The sequence below is a fragment of the Pleurodeles waltl genome, chromosome 1_1, assembly GCF_031143425.1.
Source record: "Pleurodeles waltl isolate 20211129_DDA chromosome 1_1, aPleWal1.hap1.20221129, whole genome shotgun sequence".
Taxonomy (NCBI): domain Eukaryota; kingdom Metazoa; phylum Chordata; class Amphibia; order Caudata; family Salamandridae; genus Pleurodeles; species Pleurodeles waltl.
Window position 1 is genome coordinate 729,214,849 of NC_090436.1, and position 19,281 is coordinate 729,234,129.

A 19,281-nucleotide genomic window follows, 5' to 3' on the forward strand; every position below is an offset into this window, starting at 1 on the left:
GCGCGGGGGCGGCCGGGTGCAGTGTAGAAACAAGCGTCGGGTTCGCAATGTTAGTCTATGAGAGATCTCGGGATCTCTTCAGCGCTGCAGGCAGGCAAGGGGGGGGGTCCCTCGGGGAAACCTCCACTTGATCAAGGGAGAGGGACTCCTGGGGGTCACTCCTCCAGTGAAAGCCCGGTCCTTCAGGTCCTGGGGGCTGCGGGTGCAGGGTCTCTCCCAGGTGTCGGGACTTAGGATTCAAAGAGTCGCGGTCAGGGGAAGCCTCGGGATTCCCTCTGCAGGCGGCGCTGTGGGGGCTCAGGGGGGACAGGTTTTTGTACTCACAGTCTTAGAGTAGTCCTGGGGTCCCTCCTGAGGTGTTGGATCGCCACCAGCCGAGTCGGGGTCGCCGGGTGCAGTGTTGCAAGTCTCACGCTTCTTGCGGGGAGCTTGCAGGGTTCTTTAAAGCTGCTGGAAACAAAGTTGCAGCTTTTCTTGGAGCAGGTCCGCTGTCCTCGGGAGTTTCTTGTCTTTTCGAAGCAGGGGCAGTCCTCAGAGGATGTCGAGGTCGCTGGTCCCTTTGGAAGGCGTCGCTGGAGCAGGATCTTTGGAAGGCAGGAGACAGGCCGGTGAGTTTCTGGAGCCAAGGCAGTTGTCGTCTTCTGGTCTTCCGCTGCAGGGGTTTTCAGCTGGGCAGTCCTTCTTCTTGTAGTTGCAGGAATCTAATTTTCTAGGGTTCAGGGTAGCCCTTAAATACTAAATTTAAGGGCGTGTTTAGGTCTGGGGGGTTAGTAGCCAATGGCTACTAGCCCTGAGGGTGGGTACACCCTCTTTGTGCCTCCTCCCAAGGGGAGGGGGTCACAATCCTAACCCTATTGGGGGAATCCTCCATCTGCAAGATGGAGGATTTCTAAAAGTTAGAGTCACTTCAGCTCAGGACACCTTAGGGGCTGTCCTGACTGGCCAGTGACTCCTCCTTGTTTTTCTCATTATTTTCTCCGGCCTTGCCGCCAAAAGAGGGGCCTGGCCGGAGGGGGCGGGCAACTCCACTAGCTGGAGTGTCCTGCTGGGTTGGCACAAAGGAGGTGAGCCTTTGAGGCTCACCGCCAGGTATGACAATTCCTGCCTGGGGGAGGTGTTAGCATCTCCACCCAGTGCAGGCTTTGTTACTGGCCTCAGAGTGACAAAGGCACTCTCCCCATGGGGCCAGCAACATGTCTCGGTTTGTGGCAGGCTGCTAAAACTAGTCAGCCTACACAGATAGTCGGTTAAGTTTCAGGGGGCACCTCTAAGGTGCCCTCTGGGGTGTATTTTACAATAAAATGTACACTGGCATCAGTGTGCATTTATTGTGCTGAGAAGTTTGATACCAAACTTCCCAGTTTTCAGTGTAGCCATTATGGTGCTGTGGAGTTCGTGTTTGACAAACTCCCAGACCATATACTCTTATGGCTACCCTGCACTTACAATGTCTAAGGTTTTGTTTAGACACTGTAGGGGTACCATGCTCATGCACTGGTACCCTCACCTATGGTATAGTGCACCCTGCCTTAGGGCTGTAAGGCCTGCTAGAGGGGTGTCTTACCTATACTGCATAGGCAGTGAGAGGCTGGCATGGCACCCTGAGGGGAGTGCCATGTCGACTTACTCGTTTTGTCCTCACTAGCACACACAAGCTGGCAAGCAGGGTGTCTGTGCTGAGTGAGAGGTCTCCAGGGTGGCATAAGACATGCTGCAGCCCTTAGAGACCTTCCTTGGCATCAGGGCCCTTGGTACTAGAAGTACCAGTTACAAGGGACTTATCTGGATGCCAGGGTCTGCCAATTGTGGATACAAAAGTACAGGTTAGGGAAAGAACACTGGTGCTGGGGCCTGGTTAGCAGGCCTCAGCACACTTTCAATTGTAAACATAGCATCAGCAAAGGCAAAAAGTCAGGGGGCAACCATGCCAAGGAGGCATTTCCTTACACAACCCCCCCCCCCAAACGAAAGAGGATGAGACTAACCTTTCCCAAGAGAGTCTTCATTTTCTAAGTGGAAGAACCTGGAAAGGCCATCTGCATTGGCATGGGCAGTCCCAGGTCTGTGTTCCACTATAAAGTCCATTCCCTGTAGGGAGATGGACCACCTCAACAGTTTAGGATTTTCACCTTTCATTTGCATCAGCCATTTGAGAGGTCTGTGGTCAGTTTGAACTAGGAAGTGAGTCCCAAAGAGGTATGGTCTCAGCTTCTTCAGGGACCAAACCACAGCAAAGGCCTCCCTCTCAATGGCACTCCAACGCTGCTCCCTGGGGAGTAACCTCCTGCTAATGAAAGCAACAGGCTGGTCAAGGCCATCATCATTTGTTTGGGACAAAACTGCCCCTATCCCATGTTCAGAGGCATCAGTCTGCACAATGAACTGCTTAGAATAATCTGGAGCTTTGAGAACTGGTGCTGAGCACATTGCCTGTTTCAGGGTGTCAAAGGCCTGTTGGCATTCCACAGTCCAGTTCACTTTCTTGGGCATTTTCTTGGAGGTGAGTTCAGTGAGGGCTGTCACAATGGATCCATATCCCTTCACAAACCTCCTGTAATACCCAGTCAAGCCAAGGAATGCCCTGACTTGAGTCTGGGTTTTTGGAGCTACCCAGTCCAGAATAGTCTGGATCTTGGGTTGGAGTGGCTGAACTTGGCCTCCACCTACAAGGTGGCCCAAGTAAACCACAGTTCCCTGCCCCATCTGGCATTTGGATGCCTTGATAGAGAGGCCTGCAGATTGCAGAGCCTTCAAAACCTTCTTCAGGTGGACCAGGTGATCCTGCCAGGTGGAGCTAAAGACAGCAATATCATCAAGATAAGCTGTGCTAAAGGACTCCAAGCCAGCAAGGACTTGATTCACCAACCTTTGGAAGGTGGCAGGGGCATTCTTTAAACCAAAGGGCATAACAGTAAACTGATAATGCCCATCAGGTGTGGAGAATGCTGTTTTCTCTTTTGCTCCAGGTGCCATTTTTATTTGCCAGTACCCTGCTGTCAAGTCAAAGGTACTTAAGAATTTGGCAGCACCTAATTTGTCTATGAGCTCATCAGCTCTTGGAATTGGATGAGCATCTGTCTTGGTGACAGAATTGAGCCCTCTGTAGTCCACACAAAACCTCATCTCTTTCTTTCCATCTTTGGTGTGAGGTTTGGGGACTAAGACCACTGGGCTAGCCCAGGGGCTGTCAGAGCGCTCAATTACTCCCAATTCCAGCATCTTGTGGACTTCCACCTTGATGCTTTCCTTAACATGGTCAGATTGTCTAAAGATTTTGTTCTTGACAGGCATGCTGTCTCCTGTGTCCACATCATGGGTACACAGGTGGGTCTGACCAGGGGTTAAGGAGAAGAGTTCAGGAAACTGTTGTAGGACTCTCCTACAATCAGCTTGCTGTTGGCCAGAGAGGGTGTCTGAGTAGATCACTCCATCCACTGTGCCATCTTTTGGGTCTGATGACAGAAGATCAGGGAGAGGTTCACTCTCTGCCTCCTGATCCTCATCTGTTACCATCAACAGATTGACATCAGCCCTGTCATGGAAGAGCTTAAGGCGGTTCACATGGATCACCCTCTTGGGGCTCCTGCTTGTGCCCAGGTCCACCAGGTAGGTGACCTGACTCTTCCTTTCTAGTACTGGGTAAGGGCCACTCCATTTGTCCTGGAGTGCCCTGGGAGCCACAGGCTCCAGAACCCAGACTCTCTGCCCTGGTTGGAACTCAACCAGTGCAGCCTTTTGGTCATACCAAAACTTCTGGAGCTGTTGGCTGGCCTCAAGGTTTTTGGTTGCCTTTTCCATGTACTCTGCCATTCTAGAGCGAAGGCCAAGTACATAGTCCACTATGTCCTGTTTAGGCTCATGGAGAGGTCTCTCCCAGCCTTCTTTAACAAGGGCAAGTGGTCCCCTTACAGGATGACCAAACAGAAGTTCAAAGGGTGAGAATCCTACTCCCTTCTGTGGCACCTCTCTGTAAGCGAAAAGCAGGCATGGCAAGAGGACATCCCATCTCCTTTTGAGTTTTTCTGGGAGCCCCATGATCATGCCCTTTAATGTCTTGTTGAATCTCTCAACTAAGCCATTAGTTTGTGGATGGTATGGTGTAGTGAATTTATAAGTCACCCCACACTCATTCCACATGTGCTTTAGGTATGCTGACATGAAGTTGGTACCTCTGTCAGACACCACCTCCTTAGGGAAACCCACTCTGGTAAAGATACCAATGAGGGCCTTGGCCACTGCAGGGGCAGTAGTCGACCTAAGGGGAATAGCTTCAGGATACCTGGTAGCATGATCCACTACTACCAGGATATACATATTTCCTGAGGCTGTGGGAGGTTCCAGTGGACCAACTATGTCCACACCCACTCTTTCAAAGGGAACCCCCACCACTGGAAGTGGAATGAGGGGGGCCTTTGGATGTCCACCTGTCTTACCACTGGCTTGACAGGTGGGGCAGGAGAGGCAAAACTCCTTAACCATGTTGGACATATTGGGCCAGTAGAAGTGGTTGACTAACCTCTCCCACGTCTTGGTTTGTCCCAAATGTCCAGCAAGGGGAATGTCATGGGCCAATGTTAGGATGAACTTCCTGAACAGCTGAGGCACTACCACTCTCCTAGTGGCACCAGGTTTGGGGTCTCTGGCCTCAGTGTACAGGAGTCCATCTTCCCAATAGACCCTATGCGTTCCATTTTTCTTGCCTTTGGACTCTTCAGCAGCTTGCTGCCTAAGGCCTTCAAGAGAGGGACAGGTTTCTTGTCCCTTACACAGCTCCTCCCTTGAGGGTCCCCCTGGGCCTAAGAGCTCAACCTGATAAGGTTCAAGCTCCAAAGGCTCAGTTCCCTCAGAGGGCAGAACTTCTTCCTGAGAAGAGAGGTTCCCTTTCTTTTGCTGTGTTGTAGTTGGTTTCCCAACTGACTTTCCTGTTCTATTGGTAGGCTGGGCCATTCTTCCAGACTCCAGCTCTACTTGTTCACCCTGTGCCTTGCATTGTGCTCTTGTTTTCACACACACCAGTTCAGGGATACCCAGCATTGCTGCATGGGTTTTTAGTTCTACCTCAGCCCATGCTGAGGACTCCAGGTCATTTCCAAGCAGACAGTCCACTGGGATATTTGAGGAGACCACCACCTGTTTCAGGCCATTGACCCCTCCCCATTCTAAAGTAACCATTGCCATGGGATGTACTTTTCTCTGATTGTCAGCGTTGGTGACTGTGTAAGTTTTTCCAGTCAGGTATTGGCCAGGGGAAAACAGTTTCTCTGTCACCATGGTGACACTGGCACCTGTATCCCTCAGGCCCTCTATTCTAGTCCCATTAATTAAGAGTTGCTGTCTGTAGTTTTGCATGTTAGGCGGCCAGACAGCTAGTGTGGCTAAATCCACCCCACCCTCAGAAACTAGAATAGCTTCAGTGTGGACCCTGATTTGCTCTGGGCACACTGTTGATCCCACTTGGAGACTAGCCATACCAGTGTTACCTGGATGGGAGTTTGGAGTGGAACCTTTCTTGGGACAGGCCTTGTCTCCAGTTTGGTGTCCATGCTGTTTACAGCTATGACACCAGGCCTTTTTGGGATCAAAGTTTTTACCCTTGTACCCATTGTTTTGTGAAGAGGCTCTGGGCCCACCCTCCTGTGCAGGTTTTTGGGGGCCTGTAGAAGACTCTTTACTATTTTTAGTTTTGGCTGTCTCATCACCCTTCCCCTGGGGAGTCTTTGTGACCCCTTTCTTTTGGTCACCCCCTGTTGAAGTCTTGGACACCCTTGTCTTGACCCAATGGTCCGCCTTCTTTCCCAATTCTTGGGGAGAAATTGGTCCTAGGTCTACCAGATGCTGATGCAGTTTATCATTGAAACAATTACTTAACAGGTGTTCTTTCACAAATAAATTGTACAGCCCATCATAATTACTTACACCACTGCCTTGAATCCAACCATCTAGTGTTTTCACTGAGTAGTCAACAAAGTCAACCCAGGTCTGGCTCGAGGATTTTTGAGCCCCCCTGAACCTAATCCTGTACTCCTCAGTGGAGAATCCAAAGCCCTCAATCAGGGTACCCTTCATGAGGTCATAAGATTCTGCATCTTTTCCAGAGAGTGTGAGGAGTCTATCCCTACACTTTCCAGTGAACATTTCCCAAAGGAGAGCACCCCAGTGAGATCTGTTCACTTTTCTGGTTACACAAGCCCTCTCAAAAGCTGTGAACCACTTGGTGATGTCATCACCATCTTCAAATTTTGTCACAATCCCTTTGGGGATTTTTAACATGTCAGGAGAATCTCTGACCCTATTTATATTGCTGCCACCATTGATGGGTCCTAGGCCCATCTCTTGTCTTTCCCTTTCTATGGCTAGGAGCTGTCTCTCTAACGCCAATCTTTTGGCCATCCTGGCTAACAGGAGGTCATCTTCACTGAGAGCATCCTCAGTGATTTCAGAAATGTGGGACCCTCCTGTGAGGGACTCACTATTTCTGACTAACACAGTTGGAGACAGGACTTGAGGGGTCCTGTTCTCCCTATTTAGGACTGGAGGAGGGACATTGGCCTCCAAGTCACTAATTTCTTCCTCTGTGATGTCATCATCAGAGGGGTTGGCTTTTTCAAACTCTGCCAACAGCTCCTGGAGCTGAATTTTGGTAGGTCTGGAGCCAATGGTTATTTTTTTGATATTACAGAGAGACCTTAGCTCCCTCATCTTAAGATGGAGGTAAGGTGTGGTGTCGAGTTCCACCACATTCATCTCTGTATCAGACATTATTTTGCTAAAAGTTGGAAGACTTTTTAAAGAATCTAAAACTGTTTCTAGAATCTAATTTCAAACTTTTAACAAACTTTTAAACTCTAAAAGACAATGCTAAACAGGGACTTAACACACAAGGCCCTAGCAGGACTTTTAAGAATTTAGAAAAATTTTAAATTGCAAAAATGAATTTCTAATGACAATTTTGGAATTTGTCGTGTGATCAGGTATTGGCTGAGTAGTCCAGCAAATGCAAAGTCTTGTACCCCACCGCTGATCCACCAATGTAGGAAGTTGGCTCTGTATGTGCTATTTCAAAGTAAGGAATAGCATGCACAGAGTCCAAGGGTTCCCCTTAGAGGTAAGATAGTGGCAAAAAGAGATAATACTAATGCTCTATTTTGTGGTAGTGTGGTCGAGCAGTAGGCTTATCCAAGGAGTAGTGTTAAGCATTTGTTGTACATACACATAGACAATAAATGAGGTACACACACTCAGAGACAAATCCAGCCAATAGGTTTTTGTATAGAAAAATATATTTTCTTAGTTTATTTTAAGAACCACAGGTTCAAATTCTACATGTAATATCTCATTCGAAAGGTATTGCAGGTAAGTACTTTAGGAACTTCAAATCATCAAAATTGCATGTATACTTTTCAAGTTATTCACAAATAGCTGTTTTAAAAGTGGACACTTAGTGCAATTTTCACAGTTCCTAGGGGAGGTAAGTATTTGTTAGGTTAACCAGGTAAGTAAGACACTTACAGGGCTTAGTTCTTGGTCCAAGGTAGCCCACCGTTGGGGGTTCAGAGCAACCCCAAAGTCACCACACCAGCAGCTCAGGGCCGGTCAGGTGCAGAGTTCAAAGTGGTGCCCAAAACACATAGGCTAGAATGGAGAGAAGGGGGTGCCCCGGTTCCGGTCTGCTTGCAGGTAAGTACCCGCGTCTTCGGAGGGCAGACCACGGGGGTTTTGTAGGGCACCGGGGGGGACACAAGCCCACACAGAAATTTCACCCTCAGCGGCGCGGGGGCGGCCGGGTGCAGTGTAGAAACAAGCGTCGGGTTCGCAATGTTAGTCTATGAGAGATCTCGGGATCTCTTCAGCGCTGCAGGCAGGCAAGGGGGGGGGTCCCTCGGGGAAACCTCCACTTGATCAAGGGAGAGGGACTCCTGGGGGTCACTCCTCCAGTGAAAGTCCGGTCCTTCAGGTCCTGGGGGCTGCGGGTGCAGGGTCTCTCCCAGGTGTCGGGACTTAGGATTCAAAGAGTCGCGGTCAGGGGAAGCCTCGGGATTCCCTCTGCAGGCGGCGCTGTGGGGGCTCAGGGGGGACAGGTTTTTGTACTCACAGTCTTAGAGTAGTCCTGGGGTCCCTCCTGAGGTGTTGGATCGCCACCAGCCGAGTCGGGGTCGCCGGGTGCAGTGTTGCAAGTCTCACGCTTCTTGCGGGGAGCTTGCAGGGTTCTTTAAAGCTGCTGGAAACAAAGTTGCAGCTTTTCTTGGAGCAGGTCCGCTGTCCTCGGGAGTTTCTTGTCTTTTCGAAGCAGGGGCAGTCCTCAGAGGATGTCGAGGTCGCTGGTCCCTTTGGAAGGCGTCGCTGGAGCAGGATCTTTGGAAGGCAGGAGACAGGCCGGTGAGTTTCTGGAGCCAAGGCAGTTGTCGTCTTCTGGTCTTCCGCTGCAGGGGTTTTCAGCTGGGCAGTCCTTCTTCTTGTAGTTGCAGGAATCTAATTTTCTAGGGTTCAGGGTAGCCCTTAAATACAAAATTTAAGGGCGTGTTTAGGTCTGGGGGGTTAGTAGCCAATGGCTACTAGCCCTGAGGGTGGGTACACCCTCTTTGTGCCTCCTCCCAAGGGGAGGGGGTCACAATCCTAACCCTATTGGGGGAATCCTCCATCTGCAAGATGGAGGATTTCTAAAAGTTAGTCACTTCAGCTCAGGACACCTTAGGGGCTGTCCTGACTGGCCAGTGACTCCTCCTTGTTTTTCTCATTATTTTCTCCGGCCTTGCCGCCAAAAGTGGGGCCTGGCCGGAGGGGGCGGGCAACTCCACTAGCTGGAGTGTCCTGCTGGGTTGGCACAAAGGAGGTGAGCCTTTGAGGCTCACCGCCAGGTGTGACAATTCCTGCCTGGGGGAGGTGTTAGCATCTCCACCCAGTGCAGGCTTTGTTACTGGCCTCAGAGTGACAAAGGCACTCTCCCCATGGGGCCAGCAACATGTCTCGGTTTGTGGCAGGCTGCTAAAACTAGTCAGCCTACACAGATAGTCGGTTAAGTTTCAGGGGGCACCTCTAAGGTGCCCTCTGGGGTGTATTTTACAATAAAATGTACACTGGCATCAGTGTGCATTTATTGTGCTGAGAAGTTTGATACCAAACTTCCCAGTTTTCAGTGTAGCCATTATGGTGCTGTGGAGTTCGTGTTTGACAAACTCCCAGACCATATACTCTTATGGCTACCCTGCACTTACAATGTCTAAGGTTTTGTTTAGACACTGTAGGGGTACCATGCTCATGCACTGGTACCCTCACCTATGGTATAGTGCACCCTGCCTTAGGGCTGTAAGGCCTGCTAGAGGGGTGTCTTACCTATACTGCATAGGCAGTGAGAGGCTGGCATGGCACCCTGAGGGGAGTGCCATGTCGACTTACTCGTTTTGTCCTCACTAGCACACACAAGCTGGCAAGCAGGGTGTCTGTGCTGAGTGAGAGGTCTCCAGGGTGGCATAAGACATGCTGCAGCCCTTAGAGACCTTCCTTGGCATCAGGGCCCTTGGTACTAGAAGTACCAGTTACAAGGGACTTATCTGGATGCCAGGGTCTGCCAATTGTGGATACAAAAGTACAGGTTAGGGAAAGAACACTGGTGCTGGGGCCTGGTTAGCAGGCCTCAGCACACTTTCAATTGTAAACATAGCATCAGCAAAGGCAAAAAGTCAGGGGGCAACCATGCCAAGGAGGCATTTCCTTACACCCCTCCTTAGTCTAAAAAGAATCAGAACTACAGTAAAAACCTTTAATTGATAGTGTAATCATCCGATGTTGAACTTCTTGTGATTTACACAAGTTTAAAACAGAAGATGCTGTAGTAGATACTCCAATCAATGTAATAAAATAAAAAAATAACTCTACACTCTGTGATTTGCATGGCAGTAATAAACTTTACACAGAGGGAAGTTTTTGTAATTAAGTGCTGAGCTACACTGTCTTATATTTAGAGAGCATAATATTGGTGGCAGATATTGTTTCAAAGTGTTGCATTATCATTCAGAATAGCATAAAGTGTAGCGTGCTTTGAGTTGACTGCCTATCACAAGGGTAGTGTTTAAAAATAATAATAATAATCTACAGAACAGAAGCCAGGATAAAAAAATGGTTCTAGAAAACTAGAAAATGCACCATATATATAGTCTAAAACATGTTGGATAAAATCTATATTGGGATGGCTCACAGAGAGAAGATAAGATTCCGTCATTGCTGGAATGTGATGGTGTGGGCTCTCGCCAAAGGCTTACAGAATACTTGCATTCTCAGAGTGGGAATGGAAAAAACTGTTGCTTGACAATTTCTTTAGATGAGCTGTTGATGAGAGTCTGGGCTAATAAAAAAAAAAAAAAAAATACCCAGCGAGCAAAAATAGTTTTAAATATACAAGAGCCACAGGACAATTGCGCCCTTACCCAATGACAAAATAGGTTTTGTAAGGCTGGCCTCTGGTTTGACCCACATTGAAACTCATAGTAAAAACTGGTGTAATTTCCTCATATCCTTTGGGAAGCTCTACACATGGGCTGTCCAACAACGAGCTGGTGAAGAACGACCAATGTGTGTCCCTTATCAGAAATAATTCAAAACACTGTATTGGACCAAACATACTTGAACTTTTCATTTACGTAATGTTATCCTGGAGCAGAGGAGGGCTGAGTAGCTGTTTGCAAGAGCAGTTGTCCCATGGCCTTCTATCGACCTCCAAAATCTGGCTGATTTACATATTTACATATTTATTTACTTATTTATTTTGCTTTTCATCTAGCTGGTTGATTAATATACAGGAAACACTGCAAAGGGCATTCAGAAGGACTTTATCTTAGAAGTATATTCCTGATCTTAGGAAACGTGGCATCATGTGGACATGAGCATGTCTGCAGCATAAAACTGACGTTCCTCTACTAGTTCTGAAAGCCAAAAGTGAGAGGGCCTCGACCCTTCACTTCCCAAAGGAGGTATCACTTAACATTCTACAGGATTGGTGGTAGAGCCCCAGAGATGCAAACCCTTATTTCATATGATAGCATATTGAGGGCCTTGAGGTAGCTGGTAAGTTTCTGCGCAATCATTTTTGATGTTTCGGTTAATGTGGAAACACCAGTCACATGCAACTTTCTTTGTGCAATACATGAGTTTCACACGTTTCCTGTGTTGACAGCTTGTCCTAAGCAAGATTTATTCTACTGTGTGCAAAGCACAGAATAATTAGCCATTGTCCTCTTCTGAGGCTACTGTTGGTTCATCATAAGGCAAAGGATTAGCAGCATAAATTAAGACAATTATGGGTAATGTCTCCAGGATCTTGTAACATTCGAAGCCTGCAGCAGCTGACCCTATATCAGTTAAGGCAATCATTTATAACTTTTTAAAATGTGCTTTTTTACAAAGGTAATAAGGATCCGTTTCTTGCAGTAAATATTTTCACCTATCTCTTTTTTTTCAGTTTATTGAAAATGTGTAAATCAAGGGCAAAAAGGGACTGAGTTACCCAAGAAAGAAAGTTGACAAACCTAAAAAGAAAATCCTTGTTTGTTAACTTTGAAAGTCTATTTCTAGAAAGTAGTAATAAAACATGACCGTCTTAAACAAAACCTGTGTGATTAAATGTTATGGAGACTTAAAGAAATGAGTAGCGTACAATACAGTAATCTGTAATTGTAGGAAAATTTAATTGAAACACTTGTACACATAGAACAGAGGGATACTTTGCATGGTATTATTTGCATGTTGCATTACTATTCACGTTGTATGCTTTCTGTTTCTTACAGGGATGAAGCAGCCTGTTTTGCTATACAAAAGGGATTACAAGCATCCCGAAGCCACATTAAGTATTTCAAGCACAATGACATAGCTGACTTGGAGAGGTTGTTGAAGGAACAGGAGGTTGAAGATCAAAAGGTGTGATCTTCTTGGAGCTGCACTGTACCTTCTGCCTTTCATTTGTGTCAATAAGTGTGTGAATGCTAGTTTCTAATGACATTTTGAAAAGTGCACTTTACTGTAACTTTTGTTATAAGAGGTCAACATTCTTTTTGAATAGTGCAGGCTGTTTAATTTATGTATAAATTTGGGGTTAGGTGCCAGAACACCTCATCCATGGTTGTAGTTAAAAAATCCTTTTGTGCCTGCTAGGTCGAGACTACATTTATGGACATGGGATATTTGTTTATTTATTTAAAAGTAATATGAGCGATTCGCCAATTTGCTGTTTAGCAGTAATTTACAATTCCTAGCTTGTGTTGGCTGCAGATAAGCGTACTGAGCACACTCCTGCCATCTGGCGTTGGGCCTGGTTTCTGCAAAAAAAGAATTTCTCAATGAAGTCTTTTGGGGTCGACGTCATGCATCGTATCTCTTTTCCTCAAGGCATTGTGCATGTTTAATGGTTCCTTTGTTGGATTATTTTTTCCCGCCATCGGGGTAGGACAGACTGTGTCTGAGCTCAGTAGTTTTCGACGCCCATACGGATGACTGACAGATCCAGAAGATCGATGACAGAGTAAAACACGGCTCCTGCAAACGTTGGAACTGTGTAAACATCGAGGAAAAACGATCATCTTCCACATCATCGCCTTTCACACCCTTCGAGAATGTTCATCTCTGGGTAATGGAGACAGTTGATAAGGTGCCTTTGGTGCGGGGCGAAACATACCTAATTGGACACCCACGAAGTCTGGAATCTGTGTCTGTCTTCAGAGCACAGAGAGCAGGACTGCACTATGTGCAACCTGTTCAAAAACAAGACGACGTCGAGAAGCAGACAAGATTGAAGCCAAGCACGTAATATGCAAATAGCGATGAAGGCAGAGTTCTCCCAAGAAGAGAACAGTGAGGCTGAGCTAGACACTGAGGTAACAGGTGGAGAGAGGCATGTCATCGCTGGCCGCACTTCGTCACCTCCTTGTTTTAGTTTTAAAAGTCTTTCGAATCACGAGGTATAGTGACTCCTTCTGTAGTCTGTATTGCGCTGAGTCATCAGCTCCTTTGTTAGATAGTTTTTCGCCTCCATCAGGCTTTGTCATCTGCTTCGGAGCTCTGGGATCAAAGCTTCGAGGGTTTCACTGACCCTTCAGTGACAGAATATCGCCTACCAACGAAAAAATTTAAAGAACTGACCGATCTTTGAACTTTCGGTATTCTGCCTGCACGTCTTCAGGCCTGGCTTGGCTTCTACAATTCACTAGTGACTTTCTTCATTTGATACACATGGAGTGATGGGGGAAAAAAAACTCCTTTCACCTTTTTGCCCCAAGTTCCACACAAGCCTGTTTCTGGAACACAGTAAAATAATGTCAAACCTTTCAGGCCACTTGCTTGAAAAATACTCTTCGACAGTGATGTGAAAGGTGGTGGGCCCACACTACAATGCTGGCACCATGAGCAGAGGATGTTCCGATATCTTTGGGGACCAACCAGGAACAGAGGAAGAACACTGCCTCGACTCAGGACCCCAACGCTGCTTTGAAGAAGCGGAGACCCATGGTGCTCCAGTGGCAGTGGTGTAACAAACACCCCTGTGGTGCGGAGGGGCCCATCAGCTCCAGGGGCCCCCCATCAGAACAGCACCTGGCCTCAGTGAGTCTTGGGGGGGGGGGGGTGCCCCTGTGTTCTTTGCAGTCGGCCACCCAAAGTTGCATTACGCCACTGTCCAGTGGATGTCCCCTTTCTTTTCGCTAGCAGTGAAGAAGGGCCTGATTGTGAACAAGAGATGGAAGAAGCCCAAAATATTGCTTCGCCAGGGCACATGAGTACTGTGATAAGTCTTCCAATAAAAAAACAAAGATAAACCACAGGCTGAAGGAACCCCACTGCTCGTGGGTCTTTCAGTTGTCCGGCATAAAGCAAAGGTGCAGGCAGTTGTCCCTCCACTAAAAAAGCCTTAAAGGCAACAGAAAGCCCTAAGCCACTGACTCTGTCCATGTCAAAGGCAGTTTCGGAGCTGGTGTTAAAAAACATACATGAGACGTTGAAAAAGCATATAGAGCCTAAAACTGGGCCTGAAAAACCAGATGATCTTCAGACTCGTTTTCATTGTTGGTGCCAAAAACACTCTTAGCTTAAAAGGCTGTCCGTGCCTAAAACAAAGTTGTGCCGAAAAATATGCAGGCCCACACAGACCCAAAAGAGTGGCCTGTTCAACTAATTCCAACCAAACTAAAGAATCTTCAAATGGCTCCACATCAGTACGTGAAAAACAGTCATGCAAGCCTTAATCACCAGACGACTGGACTGCGGCAACACACTGTATGCAGGAATCACCACCAAACTGATGAGAAGGCTTTAGACAATACAGAGCTCAGCGACCAGATTGGTCCTCAACCTTCCCATACGGAACACATCACCCCACGCCTGTGAACCCTACACTGGCTCCCCGTCCAGAAAAGATGCCAATTCAAGATGCCAACACAAGCCTACAAAGTCCTCCATGACCAAGGACCAGCATACATGAACCACCGCCAGAACTTCCATGAATCATCCAGAAACATTTGCTCCACCTCCCTTGCCACTGAGGCTGCGCCATCTCCATCCTTGCCACCAAATCCTAGAACACCCACCCCACCCGTACCGCTGAATATCACCCTTGCTGACAGACTTCATGAAGAGACTCGACCTGGCTCTTCGACTAAGTCTAGCAACCCAGTGTCTGGATACCTTCATGTTTGATAAGCCACGCTTTACAAGTACTGATTGATTGATTGAAACTACAGTAACAACTTGATGCCAAACAAAGGATTCTGGTCATAAATCCAGACATAGGTAGGGTGGTAGCCAAAACACCAGAAAAAATTATGAAATGCAAGAGAACTTTTGAGGAGGAAATTATGAGACCTCAGTTACAGAAGCCACCATGCAAAAAGCATAAGGACAGACACCAGCCCCATTTCTCAGCTAAGCCTCCACATCCGCTTCCACCTACTCCTCAAGATCTACCTCCTCCTCCTACTCTTCCTTTTTTGTCAAACATATCCACACCTCCACCAGCTTCATCACAACACTCCCCTTGTATTGAGCCAGAGGTATTGCCTACTACCCCTTCACTAGGGGAAGGCAGTATAGGGGGGGACAACAGAGCCCTACTACAACCCATACCTTTTAGCCCACAGGGTGATCCTGAGACACTTGATGCGCCCTAGGAGGACTATAACTTTGGCCCTCAAGGGGATACAGACCCTGATCTATATCCCTCCAAACCCTCCCCTCTTGATGACAACACCACATACTATTACACAGGGATGCTGAATATCATAAGGATGATATGCACACAGTGGAGGATGAAGAGGATTTTCTTGTAGAATAACTATCTAAAACACAAAACACCCTCCAGTTCTTACCTATGCTAAAAGGCACGCTGAAACCCACAACAGAGCTACTTAAAAAGTCAGTTAAATCAAGGGTCCTAACACCTAGGGTTGATTAAATAAACCCTCTCCAGTTGACCATACATATATTACATGCCCCCTTGGTTTTCTCATAGTACACACAGTGAGAAAGTGAGCCAACTCTCAAGGAACAGGGAACCCTCCTACAGTCAAAGTAAGAAATTTGATGCGGCAGGTAAACTGGTTGCAGTGCAGGCGATAAACCATCTTAGAATTACCAACTCTGGAGGCCTTCTCTTTAGGTACAATTGAGCACAATGGGATGAAATACAGGAGTTATTACTGCACCTCCTTGAACAAAGCAAAGGGGAACAGAACTAGTGGAAGAGGGAAAATCATCTCTACTGTACAATACAATGTGCTTTAGATGCTGTTGACAGCAGTGCTAGGGAAGTCCACACTAGCGTCATAATCAGGCACCACACATGGTTAAGAGTAGCAGGGTTTAAACCTGATGTCCAGCAATACTTCCTCAATTTACCCTTTGGTGGAAGACACCGCTTTGAAGCAGAAGTGTATGAAATGGTAAAGAAGATAAAAAAAAAAAAAAAGACACACTGTGCCAAGCCATGGGTGTCTTACAAATGTACCAATACAGAGGGCCCTTTCGTGGGGGTCAGTACAGAGTTGCACCTAAACAGACAACCTCTACAGACACGGGTACCTTTAAAAAACAGCAAGGTCCCCATCAGTCTCAGGTTACTAGAGGGTCCTACCATAGAGCACACTACAGAGGCAGTACTCTCAGAGGGACGTGCCAGACAGACATTGGGACCCTGAACCTGGGGTGGGACTACGTCCCCCAGGCTCCTTTGCTGCCACCGGGCGCTTTTAAGGGCTTCCTAATTCCTGCGGCGCGGGATGCGCTAGGCAGGCATTGGGACCCTGAACCTGGGGTGGGACTACGTCCCCCAGGCTCCTTTGCTACCACCGGGCGCTTTTAAGTGCTTCCTGATTCCCGCTGCGCGGGATGCGCCCAAGCGAAGACTGGGCCAAGACGGGCCCGTCATCGCCCGGAAGAGGCTGGGTTGGGGACATTATCCTGATTCATAGAAGTAAGTTCTTAGTGGAAGCCAACTCCTGGCTTTACTTTCAATCACTGTATGTCCACAACTTTTGCTGTTCTACGATGGAGAAACGCAAAGCTGTGGATGTCCCTGTGTCGCCGAGTGGTACTAAAAAATAAAAAAAACGCCCAAGTTCCCAAATGAGTTCTTCAAGCCATATAGGAAACAAACCCCTAGAAGATATTGTTTGAAGAGGTGGAGGCCATTTTAAGAAGTAATCCTAACCAACCTTCTGTAAAGAGTAGCATGCTTGGATTTTTTTTTTTTAAAGTTCCCAGGATAAACTCTTCTCTTCTGTTGACTCTAGCTTCGTGCAATGACTCGGGCGTTGCACTTTGTGTCACGGGTGATTCCCCTACAGGGAATGAGGCCCCCCACCCTCCATTAAGCCCGGTAGTTACGGTGATCCCCAACATACCGTGCAAGAATAGTTTGGGCCTCTGGCAGAGGAAGGGGGGCCCCTCGTTTGTGCTTCACAAACATTACCTGGAGGTAGTCTTGATAATAATGACATGATTGACCCGTCCCAGGACATTGGCAGATTGTCGGCGTCTCATGAGGGAATTGATTTGGTCACTGTTCTCCGGAGGGTGGATGAAGTTAAGAGTTTGGTGTTATTGTTGTTGGATACTCTTAGGGGGGAGCAGGTACTGAAGCATGTGTGTAAGTGTCAGAGGTCAAATGGGGCCGGGAGCTCTATCATGCCCGAGTCAAGGTCTAAAGCAGGTACCCCTCCCTCTGGGTTTGTTACTATTCCCACTATAGGAAGTTTGTCTACATCTTGTGTGGAGGGTTCCCTGCCTGTGCCTGCAACTGAAAAGCAGAAGTACAATTCAGCCCCTATAAATAGGAATCACTCTGGGTTACATAGGCCTGTTAAAGTTCAGTTTACTGACCCTGCCAAGGGCCCGCGTGGGGAGTTGATTCTCAGATATCCATCGGGGCTGCAAGCTCCATTGACTGTGCAACCAAGTCTTCTATGTGTCCTATCGTTGCTGTCACTTAGGCTGGCACCAATTGGCCAGATCATAAGGAACAGGGCCAAGCATTGATGAGTAACAGTGTCACTGATATCTATATGGCTGAGGTACCTAAACTACCCCCTGGATCTTTGGAAACCCATGACTCCCTGATTAATAAGGTTATTTACTGGCCACGGGTCCAGCGCAGTTGTCTTTCTGTCATTCGTGCTGATATTCTCGAGGTGAAAAACAGGGCGGTCAAGAGGTAGGGATAAATTCAATAAATATTTTTAAAGAACAGTGATCAATACTTTCTTTGTGGATTGATTATTTTCCAATATTTATTACAACTAGTTTTATGCAAGGCAGAAAGTGGCTCGTCGGTGAATAATTACAAAATACAAGGTATCAACAAAACAGCACATAACACACATAAAATGGACATTTTCTCCTTGGTTCAACTGAGGCAAACATGTAACTTCTCAGAGCCTTGAAACTGACCATACAGTCAGTAGAGGGTTGTACCCAACATAATTTCTTTGTTAGGAACTGGTGGTTACAATTAGAATTTGTGATTGTAATCCACTCTGTTGCGATGATTGGTGGTTCACGTACAGGCAACTGTCAAATACCTATATGTTTTTTTTTTTAGGTATTTTGCAGTGCGTAGTAAGTGTTTTTTTGGAGGGATGCCTCCAATTAAAGAACCCAATCCCGCCGGAATATGTGTCAACGCGTTTTGGCCTCTTCAGTCAGGGCCTCATCAAGGCTATCGAGGGACAACGTGGCCTTGTTGAAGTAGGGATACGGGAAATCCTTGTGATCCAATACTTAGGCGGGGCACACATGCGCCGCGCTTGTGGCCTGGGACGGTTATTCTGCCCTCGTGGGCTGTGCGACCAACAGTCCGCGTCCATGCAGGGGATTCTCACCCAGGTGAGCGGCTAGTATTCCGCCTAGGTGAAGCACAAAGAAAGTATTGATCAATGTTCTTTAAAAGTATTTATTGAATTTATCCCTACCTCTTGACCACCATGTTTTTCATATTGTTACTTAACCCAGGTCAGGTTAGGGTTATTGGGTTCCCCTCTTTTTTGCACAACAGATATTCTCGAGGTGGGCAGATATAATTATCCTGGCACAAACTATGACTTTATTGCTGTTCATCTTGTAAACAGATTATTGGTGGCCGACTTACGGATTTTGAATCCCGTACCTGCCACCTTAGGGACCTGAAAGGGGGTTGTATTAGACTTGTATCTCTTCCACCGACCGCCTGTTCACCTACTCTCCCCGATGGCCGAGCCTCTTTAGGAAAATGTGTCCTAGCTCCGGTAGTAAGATCTTTTCATACACTGCCAGTAGCCAATTGACTAGATACTAACTCTCACTCAGCAGTTTTGACCTCATTGTTGGAGGCTAAATCTGAAGCAGTTTTTGAGGACACACATCACAGGGAGGATCAGTGTTCCAGGCCCAGAGTTGTGGCAACTAGCTCGGATTTATCAATTATGTCCTGGAATTTAGCAGGGCTTGATAAGAAGTTGGGAGTTTCTGAGTGGGTAAGTTACATTAACAAGCAGGATATTTGTCTTTTCCAGGAGACTTGGGCTGAGGACCAGGTTTACATAGATGGGTTTCTATCTTAGTGTTGCGGCTCAGCCCGCAGAGCGGGGCATTGGCCGTGCTAAAGGGGGCCTACTTATACTGCTGAATAAGAAATTACAGTGTGATCACTCAGTATTAAAAATAGATTCACCTGACTTACTGGGAATACAACTTACATTTGATCGAGACCGGTCTGTCTCACGGGGATTAGAATCTCAGACCCTGGCGCAGTTAGTTGAATTCTTGGAGCCCTTG

The 19,281-nt window shown here is 47.2% G+C and overlaps 1 protein-coding gene across 1 annotated transcript in view; it reads left to right on the forward strand.

The window, feature by feature from the left end:
* SPTLC1 (serine palmitoyltransferase long chain base subunit 1) overlaps nt 1-19,281 on the forward strand; it is a 324,879-nt gene that overhangs the window by 114,124 nt on the left and 191,474 nt on the right. The window contains exon 7 of the mRNA XM_069227382.1: nt 11,778-11,907. Coding sequence (XP_069083483.1) covers nt 11,778-11,907 — 130 coding nt within the window. The remainder of the gene's footprint in view (nt 1-11,777; nt 11,908-19,281) is intronic.